This window comes from Pelophylax lessonae (assembly GCF_965119305.1).
Source record: "Pelophylax lessonae genome assembly, chromosome: 2".
Taxonomy (NCBI): Eukaryota; Metazoa; Chordata; class Amphibia; order Anura; family Ranidae; genus Pelophylax; species Pelophylax lessonae.
The window spans coordinates 512,714,758-512,731,643 of record NC_138769.1 but is presented as its reverse complement, the minus strand read 5'-3'; the positions used below and the strand labels follow the sequence as shown (position 1 = coordinate 512,731,643).

Here is a 16,886-nt window from a genome sequence, read left to right as displayed (position 1 = left end):
TTTCTGACACTTGTTGCTTACAAGTTAAAATCAGTATCTTTCGCTAGTTAATTACTTAGAACCCCCAAACATTTTATATATATATATATATATATATATATATATATATAATATATATATATATATAATTTTTTTTTTTAGCATAGAGCCTAGAGAATAAAATGGCTATCGTTTTAATCTTTGTCACACTGTATATGCGCAGAAGTCTTTCAAACGCAGTTTTTAAAAAAAAAAAAAATACACTTTAATTTTAAAAAAAAAAATATAAAGTTAGCACAGTTTTTTGTAAAATGTAAAAGATGTTACGCCGAGAATCTTTATCTTTATTCTAAGCAAAAAAAATCATGATTCTCATTTTATCCAGAATCATGCAGCTCTAGACCGCGAGTTCGCCAAAACTAGTGTCCCCATTAGAAGATTTCCCAGCTATTTATTTTCTGGGGACGAACCAAAATTTGGGATTTTCTTTTAATTTCACTTTCAATGATAATGGTAAACGGGACACACAGAGAGGGTCAATCTCCTTACGGGGCATAGACCGCAGTAAAAACTGACAGGTGTTCTAATTCTACAAATTCTGGATGGACCCTCCGCACACTGCTATACACCTTTTCCAGCAAACAATGCAATGAAAAACTGAGATTTTTAGTTCACACATTTTGCAATACATGCCTTTAACTAGCCAACTGCGTCAAAGTAATCCCTCTTATGACCAGTCCTACACTGCAAATGCTATGGTGGACACCATTCCAACCTGGGGATAAAGACACAAGGTGGGGGGAGAGCTTACTAGGTTCAGGTCTGGTCACTAACCGGCTTTAAAACAGAGAAAAGATATACTTGTGCTCAAATCCCAATAGCTTGTACATGTTTTGTGCTCAAATCCCAATAGCTTGTAAATGTTTTTAAACTATTAGGTGCTAAAGGTGTGTGACCACATATTCCCAATCCTGTCCACCATTGCATTTTTAGTGGCAAAGCAGTGTAGGACTGGCAATAAGTGGGAATGCTTTGATGCAGTTGGCCAGCTTAAGCATGTATTGCAATAAGTGTGACCTAAAAATCTCAGTTTTACATTGCATAGTTTGCTGGAAAGGGTGTATAGCATTGTGCAGAGGGTCCATCCATAATTTGCAGTGTTTAATATGTGGTCACACCTCTGTAGCACCTGAAAGTTTACATAGCTATTGGGATTTGAGCACAGGTACAGTGCCTTGCAAAAGTATTCACCCCCTTAACTTTTTACCTATTTTGTTACATTCAAGCCTTAAGATCAATGTTTTGTTAATCTGAATTTTATGTGATGGATCAAAACACAATTATCTAAGTTGAAGTGAAAGGAGAAAAATATATACATAAAACTATTTTTTAGAAATAGAAAACAGAAAATTGGCATGTGCGTATGTATTCACCACTTTATGAAGCCCATAAAAAGCTCTGGTGCAACCAATTACCTTCAGAAGTCACATAATTAGTGAAATGATGTCCACCTGTGTGCAATCTAAGTGTCACATGATCGGTCATTGCATATACACACCTTTTTTTTTTTTTGAAAGGCCCCAGAGGTTTTAACACCTAAGCAAGAGGCACCACTAACCAAACACTGCCATGAAGACCAAGGATCTCCAAACAAGTAAGGGACAATGTTGTTGAGAAGTACAAGTCAGGGTAGGGTTATAAAAAAAAATATCCACATCTTTGATGAGCCCCCCCCCCCCAGGAGCACCATCAAAACTATTGTAACCAAATGGAAAGAACATGGCACAACAGCAAACCTGCCAAGAGATGGCCCGCCACCAAAACTCAGGGACCGGGCAAGGAGGGCATTAATCAGAGAGGCAGCACAGAGACCGAAGGCAACCCTGGAGGAGCTTCAGAGTTCCACAGCAGAGACTGGAGTATCTGTACATAGGAGGACAATAAGCTGTACGCTCCATAGAGTTGGACTTTATGGCAGAGTGGCCAAAAGAAAGCCATTACTTTTAGCAAACAACAAAATGGCACATTTTGAGTTTGCGAAAAGGCATGCGAGAGACTCCCAAAATGTATGGAGGAAGGTGCTCTGGTCTGATGAGAGTAAAATTTAAATTTTTCCGCCATCAAAGAAAACTCTGTCTGGCGCAAACCCAACACATAATATCACCCAAAGAACACCATCCCCACAGTGAAACGTGGTGGTTGTAGCATCATGCTGTGGGGATGTTTTTCTGCAGCCGGGACTGGGAAATTGGTCAGAGTTGAGGGAAAGATGGATGATGCTAAATACAGGGGTATTCTTGGGCAAAACCTGTACCACTCTGTGCGTAATATGAGGATAGGACGGAGGTTCACCTTCCAGCAGGACAATGGCCGCAAACACACTGCTAAAGCAATACTTTGGTTTAAGGGGTAACATGTAAATGTGTTGGAATGGCCTAGTCAAAGCCCAGACCTCAATCCAATAGAAAATCTGTGGTCAGACTTAGATTGCTGTTCACAAGCGCAAACCATCCACCTTGAAGGAGCTGGAGCAGTTTTGCAAAGAGGAATCAGCAAAAATCCCAGTGGTAAGATGTGGCAAGCTCATAGAGACTTATCCAAAGCGACTTGGAGCTGTGATTGCAGCAAAAGGTGGCTCTACAAAGTATTGACTTTAGGGGGGTGAATAGTTATGCACATTGACTTTTTCTGTTATTTTGGCCTATTTGTTGTTTGCTTCACATTAAAAAAAAAAAAAAAAAAAAAATCTTCAAAGTAATAGGCATGTTCTTTAAATTAAATGATGCAAATCCTCAAGCTATCCATGTTAATTCCAGGTTGCGAGGCAACAAAACACGAAAAATGCCAAGGGGGCGAATACTTTTGCAAGGCACTGTATATCTTTTCTCAGGTGTTCTAATCCATCTCCACGCTATCCAAAAAAAAAAAAAAAATGTCTTTAGTTATACTTTAGGCTTGAACAAAAAAAAAAAAAAAAAAGCGAAAGCTGATTGGTTTCTATGCGAAGCTACACCAGATTTAGAATTTTCCAGTTTTAGTAAATCAACCTGGTATTACTTGGTTCAAAGACATTGGTTTCTATAAACTCCTGCTTTGCTGAAGAAAGCAAGGTTGGAAAGACCCAGTTCTGCTGTTTTTCCCCCCCATAAAGTCTTTGTAAAACCTTTTGCCTATACAATCATTTTTTTTTTCTTCGTGTCTGAGGTTTTCTTGTCCATCAGGGAACTATGTAAATTGCTATGTTGCAACCTCCCAAGTTGCCATAAAATATACTCCTGAATAAATAAAATCTTATTTTTTATGTATCTGTTTGCTGCTGACTTGAAATCTAATAGTTGTGTTCTGAAAATTGCACCTTTTTGTCTTGGCTTTCTCCCTTTCCATGTCCAGTACATATCGAGTTTTGTGTGTCTTCTGTGGCCTGGCTCTATTGTAGTGTGTGTTGGAAGACTGTTGTTTTGGAAGTATTAATGTAAATGGTTTTCTTTTCTCCTAAACCAGAGTATTCGTGTTACACATGAAAGTAGTGCCCAGGAAGGACAGTCTGAGGTAACGTTTTTTTTTTCCCCTCTGTTTTGTGCCAAGTTCTAGGTTTCTGGTTTTCAAACTACAAATCTAACACTTTATTGCCAAAAATATATCTACGAATAAAAGTACTTTTTCTCTTTCATCATTGACGGACACAGCTTCTGGTATTCATAACCATTGGGTTATACTGCCCCATACAGGAGTCGGACACTAGACAGAAAAGAGTTCTGGCTACTCCCATGGGCTCTCTCTATGCTATAGCCACTCAGATATTTCTGCCTAGTAAGGACCTAGTTCCTTGCTGGGATCTATGGTCCTGGCAAAATATTTTGTTTTAGATAGAATTTTTTCTCTGGATTTTTCCTGTGAGATCTACAATCAACTGCTGAACTGAGCGAGGGACTGGATAATCTAGGTCCAGTGGTCACCCCAGTCTGGCCAGTGAGTGCCCGTAGACCTCAGCTCTGCGCTAGTTTGGCCGCGGCGCAGCCCCACTGGACGGGGGCTGGCCTGCAAGTTGAGCGCCTTGCGAGATCATATACGACCGGGTTCCAGCCCGAGTCGCAGAGTTCCTCCTGGCGGACAGACCCCCCCCCCCATTTTGATGGAGAGGGGTTTTGTCTGGAGCGGTGCCCGCCTGGTTCCTGGTATGGTAACTAGCTGTCCCACTCCCCCATGAGGGTTTGGGGGTGGACGTGGGCCCCTCCTTGAGATGGTCAGACCCCCGGGTTCCCCTCCTTCCCACAGGCAACCCCACCTGCCCCTCTCACCCTCCCCTCCACATACGCTGGGGCTGTTTGGTTGGTCTGGCCACTGTTCCTGGGGTGGGGGCAGGGCTCCTACTAACGATGGGTGCTGGGGGGGTGCCGCAAGCGACCGGACGATCAACTGGGGGAGGGTTTGTACCTGGTGAGGGCTCCTGCCATGGCCCCCCCCCCCATCCTGCCTGGATCTGTCCCTGAGGCCTGACCACCCTCCTGGGTCCCTGTATGCCTTGTGGTGCTGCCATTTTGTTGTAGCCTGTGTTCCTATACACGGCGGCCATGTTTGTGTAGCCGAGGGCCATTTTGCTGTGGCTTTCCATCGAAAATAAAGGTGGCCATGGCAGTGGAGCCCTGTGGGTGGCGATTTCGGCAGTGGGAACCCCTCCTCATCCCCTGGTGCTGACTCCTGGATGATTTTACTTCCTGATCGCCACGTGTAGTCCATTATCCTGGTGGCTGCAGGCGCTTGTTTCTGCGGGTGTGGAGTCTGGTGGGGTCCTCTCCCTCTCTGCAAAAAGCACCCCCCCCCCCCCCCAGCCTTCCCCTGCCTTAATTGTCTCATCAGATCTTGAATCTGATTCAGCCACCGCAGACGTGGGTCACCCTGCTGGGTCTGCAACCACGCGCCTGGAATTCTGATAGTGAGGATAATTCCTCCACACCTGCGATCATGCACGAAAAGGCGCTAGTGGATGCACTGATTCTGATTCGATCTGTGCGTGAGACCCTAAAGATGGAGGACGCAGCTGAAGCTGCGACGTTAGCACATGTACCCTTTGGCACTCACTAGCCATCCAGAGCAGCAAAGATGTTCCCAGCCTATTTTGACAGAACTGTCGCTAAAGTGTGGGGTTCCGAAGCACTTTACTAGGCGTTACCCCTATGAGGAGTCCCTTCTTAAGAAGTGGACTGTGCCACCGGTGGTGGACCCTCCCGGTTTTCAGATTAAACAAGGCAATCATAATGCTAGTTAAAGAGTCCCCGGCCTTTAAGGATCCGGCTGACCAGAAGGCGGAGGCTGCGACCCACAATATGTACACTCTGGTTGGTTCGGCAATGAGGCTGATATTCACCATTGACCTGTCGCAAACTCTGTATGGGTGGGCTAAGCTCTTGCACCGTGATCTGGAGGAGGGACCGCTCCCCCCCTGCCTTTGCCTAGCTGGCGGACCAGCTGCTTCAGCGGCTGCAGTTTATCTGTGATGCCTCCTTTTGGATGTGGCTTCCCTTATGGCTCTCCTCTCCGTTTTGGCAGTGGACCTTTGGCGTGTCTTTTGGCTCAAGTGCTTGTCTGCAGATCAGACTTAAAAAAAAAAAAAAAAAAAAAAGCATCGCCTTTTTGGAGCTACCCTGGTAAAAAATAAAGGTCTCATAGTTGGGAAGAATACTTTTCTTCCACAGGCTACTAAGGGCAAGGAACCTTGTTGTAGACGTGGGCTTTCTTCCTCAAAGTTTTTTTCATCCCTCAGGGTCGACTGACAAGGGCTCGAAGCCTTTTAGGGCCACTTTAGGAGGATCCAAACGAACCTGGTCTGGCAAGCCAAGATTGGGCTTCTCCAGACCTATGTTTAAGGCTCCTTCAGCAGGTGCACCCTCACCTGTACCGGGGGTGGGGGACGTCTTCACTGATTTCCAGATCCGTGGACTTTCCTGTAGCAAGACAAATGGGGCAACAAAGTCATTTGGTACGGCTACAAGATCGAGTTTTGCTCTTGTCCCCCGGCAAGGTTTTTTCCTTTCAACTTGCGTCTGTCCTCAGACCGCGTACAGGGTCTGTTTGAGGCAGTACAAGACCTATTCCTTCAAGGGTTGATTGTCCCAGGTCCGAATTCAGAAAGTTTTCAGGATTTTTTTTAACAAAACGGAGTACCTATAGCAGAGAGGGGGAGTACACCTGGGTCTGCCCCTAGGCGTAGCCAGACTTTTTTTTTTTCTGCCTAGTGTCCTACTCCTGTAGGGGGCAGTATAACCAATGGTTAGGAAGATCAGGAGCTGTGTCCGTCAAACAGCAGAGAAATAGATTTTATGGTAAGTGAAAAATCCAATTTTTTTGTAGTTTTGTGTTTTGTTTTTTTTTGTAGAGCATTGTGAAGTAAACTGCGATTTTATGCTATTTTATTCCCCATTACACAAACCAAACATCTTGTCTGACTACATGTAGTAGGATATTGCAGCTAGCAGTTTGCATTAAGAAACTGCTCATAACCAAGTGCAATGGTTTCACTTACCCAAGTAGGGAATAGAAACTGCCAGTGATTCTAGGTTCTGTTCAAGTAGTAGTACAATTACACATGTAAAAAGTATTAGTCTGGCACAGACGCAGCTTAAATCAGAATGGTGTGGACTTTATTTGGTATCCATCAAGACATAAGCGAATCCATTATGTAAAAAGATTGGCCTAATGACTAAGGCCCAAAGTTTGGGGCTAAAACGCGTCAATCTTTTTCCATGACCGATTCTCCGCTGTCTTGAGGGATAACAAAGTCTACATTCTTTTACTTCAAACTTTGTCTGTGCCGGACTTCTACTTTAACATGAAACTCTACGATATGTCCTGGCATAGACTATTGCACCTTTACAGACGCTAAACAAGGGTTTGCAACACTGGAAACTTTCTTTTCTCTGAACAATTTACACACATACACCCCAAAATACAATTTTTATACATACATGACCAAAAATACCCTTAATTCTGGTTTTTTTTTTTTTTAAGTGGTTGTAAACCTCAGTCATGAATTCTGAACAAAGCATATATACAGCACTTTATCTGTAGTGTTTACTTGTCTCTCCCCCCAAAGCTCTAAGTGTTGTTTCTTTCTGGTGCTTTGTTCCTCTGTTATCAGCATGAGTTTCCTCTTATTTTTTGCAAAGAAAAAATTGTATTGGGGTTTACTGAATACAAAATCAAACACCAAGTTTATAAGTGCTAGCCCAGGAACTAGACACACTTTACTAAATTTTAACATGGATAAAGGACAGTTAGAGAAAAGGGAGAGCAAAAAAGAGGTGGGAGGGAAACATGTTTAACCAATATTGTGCAAATATAGACTTGGTACTCTATAAAAACACCCTCGGGAGTGGAAAGCATGAGTCACTTCTAAGAACCTTTACCCAACACATGAAATAAAATTTGTCACTAGGAGGGAGCTCAGCACACAGCTGGTCTTAACCATGTTATATCACCTTGGACTACCTGCAATAGAGAATTGAATATGAAGTTACACGTCAGCTAGCAGCTGCACAAATCTAGCACGCTAGCATGGCAGTAGTGAGGTCATCCTAATTAAAAAATATCTGTGGTAACAAACATTGTATAGCTTGCCCACAGTGTTTTGGGCCACCCATACTGCTGCTTCGATATGGAGCATTAGCTCTGCCCACAAGTTGCAGTTACATTTTGTAGATCCTTTCCTCGGGATGATAATCATTCCTAATGAGACTCTGCCCCCTTGTTCTCAGCTTGTGAATGCTGCCAGGATACTGCCAAATAAACGCTTGCAATTTAGAAGGATAAGGAATGGAAAGAAGTGTGGGATCCATGACTGAGTCTGCTATGCTTTCATGTAAAGGTGACTTTATAGCTCCCTTCAGGCCAGTCTGGTGCACGGCTGAGCTTTGCCCTGTTGGGGTGGTGAAGGAAGGCATACATACGTCAGTTAAGTTTCTAACTTGATAGCAAGTTGACACCTGTACTCTTGGTGTTGTGGGAGTGTGGCAATGTCGGTTAACCTGTTACTTTGCTTAGGTTGGCAAAGTAGAGTTTCACTTTAACACTTTCTCATCCTTGCTTTAACTAAGCACTTATAAGTAAAGGTTAGTGTTTAGGGGTTAAGTGTTTGTGTTCATTTTAAGTTCTGCATCAAAATTAGGCCAATCTGCAAAGAGATTAGTGCTGGAAATTGTATTTTTATACTGGACTTATAAGTCACCAACCGTTTTGCAGAATATGAAAGAATATCAATTTGTAAATATTTGATTTATAATTATATTTGAAAAGGTTGCATTGGAGGGCATTATGTGACCAGAATATAAGTATAGTGATGCTTACATTTGAAACTGGTGGAGAGGAACCATGTTACCCACAGTGAGAAGCCCTCTTTCTTACATTCTGGTGGCAACCACTTGCCATATTTTTTCAATTTTATTAGCTCAGCCCTTTTTCATTATTTCTTTATGAATATTTGGGGGTGGCACAAGTGTAAGAGTGAGATGGTAATTTTGGACTGTGTTCTACTGTGTGACATTGTTGATCATATCGGTATGGGAACTGGGAAGCCAAGCTCCTGAGAAGCACTAAACTCTCACAGTTGGGATGCAGTGCAGAGTGTCGTATAGGAAGAAAAATGCAAATGCAGTCTCGGGGTCAGGTCAAGGATGTGAAGGCAAATGTCTCTTCCATGCTGCTTGCTGCCTCCTTTACTGAACAGGTCACATGCTTTAGCTGCAGGCAAGAAATTACTTGATGGCATTCGCAAGAGGAGAATTCAACAGTTATTGCCTCTAGCACTGTGCAATGTCCTACAAATCCATCAAGTAACCCCTAGTAACTAAAACATGGAATTTATCTTTAAAAAAATCCTTAATCTTCCATTGTGATGGAGAGCCTGAATATTTGCATCAGAGTTTTATTTAGCCTGTTATTAGGATTAGTATTTTTTTTTTTTTTTTTGGTTTTAACTAGGGATAGACCAATATGTTTTTTTTCAGGGCCGATACCAATACTGATATTTTGGTCACAATGTATCGGTATCGGACGATATGGGCTGATATTTTGTACATTTAAAGTTTTGAAAAATAAAGACAATTTTTGACACAAATCCTGGTACTGAACATGTTAATTTTTGTTTAATGCCTGGCTGGCACCCTGTGTTGGGTGGCTGGTTGGCTGGCACACTGTGTTGGGTGGCTGGTTGGCTGGCACACTGTGTTGGGTGGCTGGTTGGCTGGCACACACTGTGTTGGGTGGCTGGTTGGCTGGCACACTGTGTTGGTTGGCTGGCACCCTGTGTTGGGTGGCTGGTTGGCTGGCACCCTGTGTTGGGTGGCTGGTTGGCTGGCACCCTGTGTTGGGTGGCTGGTTGGCTGGCACCCTGTGTTGGGTGGCTGGTTGGCTGGCACCCTGTGCTGGCTGGCTGGTACAGGGCCTGTGGCTGGCTGTCTGGCACCCTGTTTTTGGGTGGCTGGCTGGCTGTCTGGCACCCTGTCTGGGTGTCTGGCTGTCTTGCACCCTGTGGTTGGTGGCATGCTGGCACCCTGTGGTGGCTGGCACAGGGCCTGTGGGTGGCTGGCTCGCTGGTACACAGGGCCTGTGAATGTGGGTGGCTGGCACCGGGCTGCTGTGGGTGGGTGTATGGCTGTGATGCAGACTAGACTAGTCCCAACTCCAGACGAGGCTGTCCAAGGCGAGGAAGGTGGCCTAAGAAGGCATAATGACGTTACAAAAATATCAGCCAGTTCTGGGGCCAAAACCGATATATTGGGGGGGGGGGGGAGTTCACAGCCCCCGATAATCGGTCTATCCCTAGTTTTAACTTCTTTTTACGTTCTCTGTAGGCATAAGTCCATCATTTTCTGGTTTTATAGGACAATCCCACCCAAAACGGGTATTTAACTTTAAGTTGATGTTAGGGAGTTAAATTGCGATCTCCCTTTTTTTTTTTTTTTTGGCCAGGTAGATTGGTCTTTATATTTCCGTCTTCTCCCACCTGGTTGCTGATTTTTATTTTTTTTCCTTTATTTGCAAGAAGCCAGTGGGAGATGCAGCTCACCAACTCCACCTATTTCTGAACTTATCGATGCACTGGATCCTTTTAACTGGTTTTATTTTTTTCTGTTCATCAGCCTGGCTTTGCAGCTCTCTGCATGGTGCCAGCATGAATAACATGTCTAAGCCTTTCATGTGGTCTTGCTTTATAAAAGTTTTTAACACTGCCAGCATGCACAGATTATGTTCTTGATTTATTTAGCTGCCGTACATTTTTATATCCTATGCATGCCTTATTTTGGAGATATGTCTGAGGAGGAGAGGAAATGACGGGGGGGGGGGGGGGGTCGTTAGAGTACAAGTTATTTAAGCATTCTAGAACTGGGACTATGGGAGTCTGAAATTCTTTTATACAATGCCTTTCTGCCTCCACATTTGTGTCTTGTTTTTATTCTGCTCTCCCTTGACAGTACAGTTTAAAATCCTTAGTAATCCCACATTTCTGCCACTGCAAAAGTTGAAATAATCATGTGGATTAAAATAAGCCTTTGTTTTTGTTCCTTGCTCAAATGTACATTTTGTTGTGGAAAATATGTAAAGGTCCTAAGCTTGTCAACTTTCAGCTTTTAAGGGGATGTGAACCAAAAATATTTCTTGGGGACAATTTTGTCTTACAATATGTTTATATTTGAGGAGGTTAACCATTTGAAAGTTGTTTTAAAGCTGATCTCCACATTTACGGTCACCTTACCCAATTTGTTTGGGCCAAGCTGACCACTCACTGGGACAAAGGGTTCTATACAAGCCTGATTATGGTACCACAACTTAGTGGGGGCACAATCAGACAGTGATAACAGCAGTGGCCTGCACCATCCAGTAAAAATGGCCTAAGATCTGTACCTGGAAGAAGTCGGGTGGAAGATCCTGACCCAGACTAGGGACTTTGCAGACTTCAGATCATTAAAAGAAAAGTAAGTATTTTTTGCCTTTTTAGTTCTGCTGTATGGGTTAGGGTTTGTCCTCATTCAATCTGTTTTCAAAACATTATGGCTTTGCTTTCTTTTTTTTTATTCCTGTTGACTCCTAGATCAAACCTCTATTACAGTGCCCTTAGCTTCCTTGGGCTCTCAAGTTTTTTTTCTTGCCCCTGTAGAAACCACTATTTGAACTGATTAGAGAAATTCTTTTGTGATCTCTCCTGCAAGGTGGCCTACTCTCTGACATGTTTGAGTTAGGGACTCTTTCTTGTAAAGAGCTACTCTTGGTTCTAAAGACCAAGGATAGTGATCTTACATCCAGTGTTTGAAGAGCAGGTTGGCCTGTTTAACTTTTTATACAGTGCATCGGTTGTCCTGGAATATTTCTGGATTTTAGGAATACTTGAGAATAATGAAATAAATGTGTTCAAGTTCATCAGCTTAACTGAGCAGTAAGGAAAGGAGTTGAAGGGAAAAGAAGGGGGGGGGGGGGAGAGGGGTTATTGTTCTGGGTGTTTTTTTTTTTTTTATTGTTTTGTATGTTTTTTTATGTAAAAAAAGGGGGGGGGGAATCTGATTTAAAAAAAAAATAATAATTGGTGTGATCAACCTCTGTGATGACATTGTCATTTTGATCCAAAGCAATTGCTCTCTATTGTCAAGATCTGACAGCCATGGCCTCTGTCCGAAGAAAGAACCCTTTATATTGCTAACATGGTCTCATAAAGGACACCCTGCGTCTAAGTCCTAAGCTAGGTAGATAAGAGCTCATTGCAAGGGCTTATGCTCACAAAGAGCAGATACTTCCTGTACTTTTACATTCTCAGATCAGTTGGGGATTCCTGGGCTTTCTGACATTAGGCATCTGTTGCCCAGCTTTGTTAAGCTTCCACCTGGTCTTCGGTTCATATTTTCTTAATTTTACAATGTGGGTGTCCAGGCCTTTTTACATGCAGCCTTTGGCCACAAGGTTCTTTCAGCTGCACTGTGAGTTGGATCTTTTGACCCTGGTTTGTTTTATTTGGCCTGTTGGTACTGTTCTGTTTGCCTTGTTGTTGTCATTTCTTCTGGACATCCCAGGATCTTTAAATATCCAGCCCGTGCTGTGTACTGAACAATTAGGTCATAGGAATTTTGTCTTGCCTTTGAATTCCATATCTTACAGAAAAGTACTGGAGACAGGTCACCCTCTCCTATGTTCCCATGTACTCTTCATTGCTTGGCCAAAAAAGCTGAGGACTCCTAGTGGGGTTTATAGAAGTATGCCCTGCCTGGAGCATGCCTAGCAAAGCTTTTGCCAGTGTGCTCATCACTTAAAAGTAGCAGCCTAAAACACAAGGGCTGTGAATATCTAGGCTGTATCCTGTATTGTGCCCCAAGATATGGAATTTACAGGCAAGTCAAAATGCCAATGAAGGACAACTTTTACACTTAATTAAAATTGTTCCTTACAGCCCCCCTTTTCACCAATATAAAGCCAAATGTTGTCCTTTACTTATACTGTGCAAAGCATAATGATGTATAATAACTAATCCAATTTCACCTTAAATCAAGTTTTTTTATTTAATAGTGACAGTAAAATGTTGTTTCTGCGAAGCTGTGAAGTGTAAACTTGATACGTTGAAGTTCAAAGGAATTTATTAGTCATTTGATGGGACCCCTTAGATTGTTGATATGGTTTGTTCATTGTTGTATATCCTCACCGCCCTCTTACATTAATTTGGGAACTGGAGTCGGTAACTTAGGAAACCTTTGTTATTTATGTGTAAAATGCAGTACCAGATTTCCCCAGCAGGTGCAAGTGAAATCTTTGTTTACAGATAATGGTGCCTTCTTAGGCTGGTTAAGCATTATGCCATTTTCTTTTCTCATTTCTTGATTCCCTTAAGCCCCCGTTCACACTAAGGCGACCTGTGAGGCGACCTGGTCGCCTCACAGGTCGCCGTAGGCCGCCTCCCATAGGGAAGCTGCGGACCCATTCTAATAGGAGCGACACAAGTCGCTCCGACTTAGAAAAAGGGTCCGGAGCTTCTTTGGGGCGACCAGGAGGCGACCGCCATAGACTTCAATGTTATGACCTCGGAGGTCGCCACCCGAAGTCGGATCGCTTGCATGTGAATGGGGGCTAACACAGTCAGTGTTGATTGGGAAAACCTCATCATACAATGATTTCTACTGCCGGCTACAGCCGATGTCAGTAATCGTATGGGAAAAAAAAACCCCCCCGAAAGGCTGGTTGTACTAAAGTTGATGGATGACATCAGGACAACCAGTGTATCCATAGGTGGATTGAAATTAGACAGTCTATAGCCAGCTTTATAGTCTAATTAACCACTTGCCGACCGCCCACAGTATATTTAGTATATAACAGTATATTTATCAGTCAGCCCCTCACAGGCAAAGCGACGTAGTACTACGTCGCTAGCCTGTGAGGCTCTAGGGGGCAAGCGCGTGCCGCCGGAGGCACGCTCCCGCCCCCGCTTGTTAAAGGACCCCCCCGTGCATTTGCCCGGCGGACCCGATGTCCGCTGTGAAGGGAGAGAGGCAGGTGGCTAATGTAAACAAAACCGCCTATCATTCTCCCCTGTGTAAGAACAGAGATCATATGGTCCTGCTATGTAGGATCGTATATCTCTGTTACACAACCAACCACATCCCTTCACAGTTAGAATCACGCCCCTAGGGACTAGGGCTGCGCATCTTCACTTACCTCATGATTCGATTCGATGCGATTACGATTATTAGGGTCGCGATTCGATTCCGCAATGCATCACGATTACTGCCCAATGCCCATGCCCAGCCCACTGCCCAATGGTTTTCAAAACTTTTTAAAAAACAAACAATCAAGCAGTCACAAATAAAAGAATCCTTTTTATTTTCATTTGCTTCAAAGGACACTTTCCTGGACCCTGTCATGGCCTGCAAGCCCTGCATACTTTAGTGCACTTGCACTGCAAACATATAGGAAGGTCTGAAAATGCAAACAGCATAGCAGAGACAGACAACAACACTAGTATTTTACTAGAAGTAACAGTAAAATTAGTAAAAAAACTGTAGTAGTGCAGTTTACTGCTTCATAAAAGAAAATATTAATATAAGCAAGCAGGTGTACAACTAAAGGCAAAACTTTTTTGATTTTGGATAAAGTTTTGCCTATAGTTGTACTTTAAAGGCAAGCCAAGATAGAAGAAGCCAGCCAGCCAAGCTAATATTCTTGTGAAAATGGTCATCATAAATTCCCACAAAATATTATATATAAATCCTTTTATGTGAATATGCATTGCAATAAATTCCAGGTGTGCCATAACCTGTCCTCTACAAAACAGAGCACTTCCTGACTAGTAGCAAACATCAAGGGTGAGAGCATAGAGTGTCCTGCAGTCACTTCCTGTTTGTGCTGCTTGAAGATGGCTGACATCAACTTCTAGAGAGGATTGACTGGTATCCATAAAGGCATTTCCTGTGGGAGGAGTTTATATGTCTGTCCACCTAGTGAGAAAGGAGCCAAGTTCCTGTTTAAGGCATACAGAGATCCCTGTAATGGGGATCACCCATTTCCGGTAAGAGGCCACTTATATTGGTGTTTGGTGGAGGCTACTCTGAGTTTCATCACCCTTATCTTGGACCTCTTGCGGGACTCCTTTTCTCCTATGGACTTTCGCTTCATTATCATTATTAGTACCATTGTTTGACTTCTGTGATCACCATATTGAGCTTCATACCCTGTTTTTATGTTTGTTTAAGGTTGCGGTACAACAACTTTTATATGCTAGCAGCTGATACTGTGATCTGAGTTTCCGATTTTGATTAAGCGCAGTATAATTTGTTTTTATATTGTGTGTATTTGTGATCCAGTAAAGATTTAATCAAGGTTTTACGCTTCAATGTATGATTGATTTAATCTTTGAAGGATGTCCTTTCCTGTACCGTGGCTGCCGGCTTGCCTTCAGTTGTCTAGATACACTTTTACCTTTAGTATTTGTTTGGTTGAGGGAACTCCCTACACTTGCTATTGCTACAGAGTACAACAGACACCAGCAGACAGACATGCGTTGCAATAAATTCCAGGTGTGTGCCATAACCTGTCCTCTACAAAACAGAGCACTTCCTGACTAGTAGCAAACATCAAGGGTGAACCTGGTAATAGTGCACTGCTGCATAACGTCCATGTTCACCGTGATGTTTGTTTCCCCCCCTTACCCCACAGCTGCCTATGACAGTGACACTGACAGAGACCCCCCTCCCCCCACAGCTTAGCTGACAGCCGGACGGACACACTGACAGAGACCTGGATGTCCCACTGTCCCACACCTTCCCCAATCCCCCACAGCACTGAGTGACAAACACTGAGTGAGTCCCCCCCCTTGCCCAGACCCCCACAGCTGACACTGACAGAGACCCCCCAGGCCCCCCCACTGACACTCAGAGAGCCCCCCTGGCTGCCAGACTGCCACAGCAGAACAGTACCCCCGGGCCCCGACCGACTGTCCCCTGTCCCAGGCCCCCCCCCCCAATCACAGACATCCCCCAGAGATACAGACGAGACCCCCATGAATGATTATACAATTATTTGTTCGGACTACATACCTGCTGCTGTGTGACTGTGTGGGTTGTTGTGCACTGCATTGCAGAGGACAGGTGCTGTGCTGCTCTGTGGCGGGTGGCTGGCGTCACTCGCAGTGGCGTGGCGGCTGGGCATGGGACGGTCGGCTATGGTGAGGCTGGCGGCGCTGGCTGGCTGCGATGGGGACGCACTTGGGGCTCCTCGCTCCGGTGTGTGGAGTGTGGACTGGCTTCTGACTTGGCTGGCTGGCTTCTTGGCTGCAAGGCCGCAGGTGGGACACCGATACACGCGGGGGATGTCTTGCTGCGCCTCGGCCCGGGTCAAAGACGGAAGGGGCGGAGCCTTTTTATTAAGCTCCCGCCACTAACCCACCAATCAGCTGCCGATCTTGTGACTTTTTCTCCCTTGCGCGATAGGGCGTGGCCGCGGCTGATGATGTCATTTCCTAATCTATTATGCCAGTAACCCGCATCGATGCAGAATCGCGATGCATCGATCTTTCGATTATATTCAGCAGCCCTACTAGGGACACACTTAACCCCTCCTTCTCCAATAAAGTTAACCCCTTCCCTGCCAGTGTCATTATTACAGTAACAGTGGATATGTATAGCACTGATTACTGTAGTAATGTCACTGGTACCCCCAAAAGTGTCAAAAATGTCAGTCAAGGGTCCGATCTGTCCGCCACAATGTCGCAGTCCCGCAAAAAAAATCGCAAATCGCCGCCATTACTAGTTTAAAAAAAAATGACAATCTTTCCCTTTTAGTAAACGCAGTAACTTTTGCGCAAACCAATCAAAATACGCGCTTTTTTTTTTTTTTTAATTTTTTTTATTTATTTATTTTTTTACCAAACATATGTAGCCGAAAACAAATTGGCCTAAAATGTTGAATTGATTTTTACATTTTTTTTTTTTTTTTTTTTTGGGGAATTTCATATAAAAAAAAAAAAAGTGAAAAATATTGTTTTTGCAAAATTGTCGCTCTTTTTTTGTTTATAGCTCATGATCAAAAAATCACACAGGTGATCAAATACCACCAAAAGAAAGCTCTGTTTGTGAAAAAAAGGACGTCAAAGTCGTTTAGGTACGGCGTCGCACGACCGCGCAATTGTCCGTTAAAGTCACGCAGTGCCGAATCGCAAAATAGGGCCTGGTCAGGAAGGGGGTAAAATCTTCCGGGGCGTAAGTGGTTAAACAGTGTTTTCTTTATTTAAATGCAAACTGTGTATAAATTTAGCCTTGCAATATTTGTCTATCAGATTTTTCTTTACCATAACATCCGGTGTAGCACATTTAATATTTTCCTCTCAGTTTGTATTCCCAGGATTTCAACAGTTCCTAGGACTTCTAGAACAAGTAGTTCTTATG

At 43.7% G+C, this 16,886-nt stretch overlaps 1 protein-coding gene across 1 annotated transcript in view; it reads left to right on the top strand.

The window, feature by feature from the left end:
- Window positions 1–16,886, top strand: part of UCHL3 (ubiquitin C-terminal hydrolase L3) — a gene marked incomplete at its 5' end in the record, with an annotated part of 129,650 nt that overhangs the window by 50,848 nt on the left and 61,916 nt on the right. Inside the window, one exon of the mRNA XM_082248132.1 lies at window positions 3,481–3,528. Within this exon, the coding sequence (XP_082104258.1) occupies window positions 3,481–3,528 (48 nt within the window). The remainder of the gene's footprint in view (window positions 1–3,480; window positions 3,529–16,886) is intronic.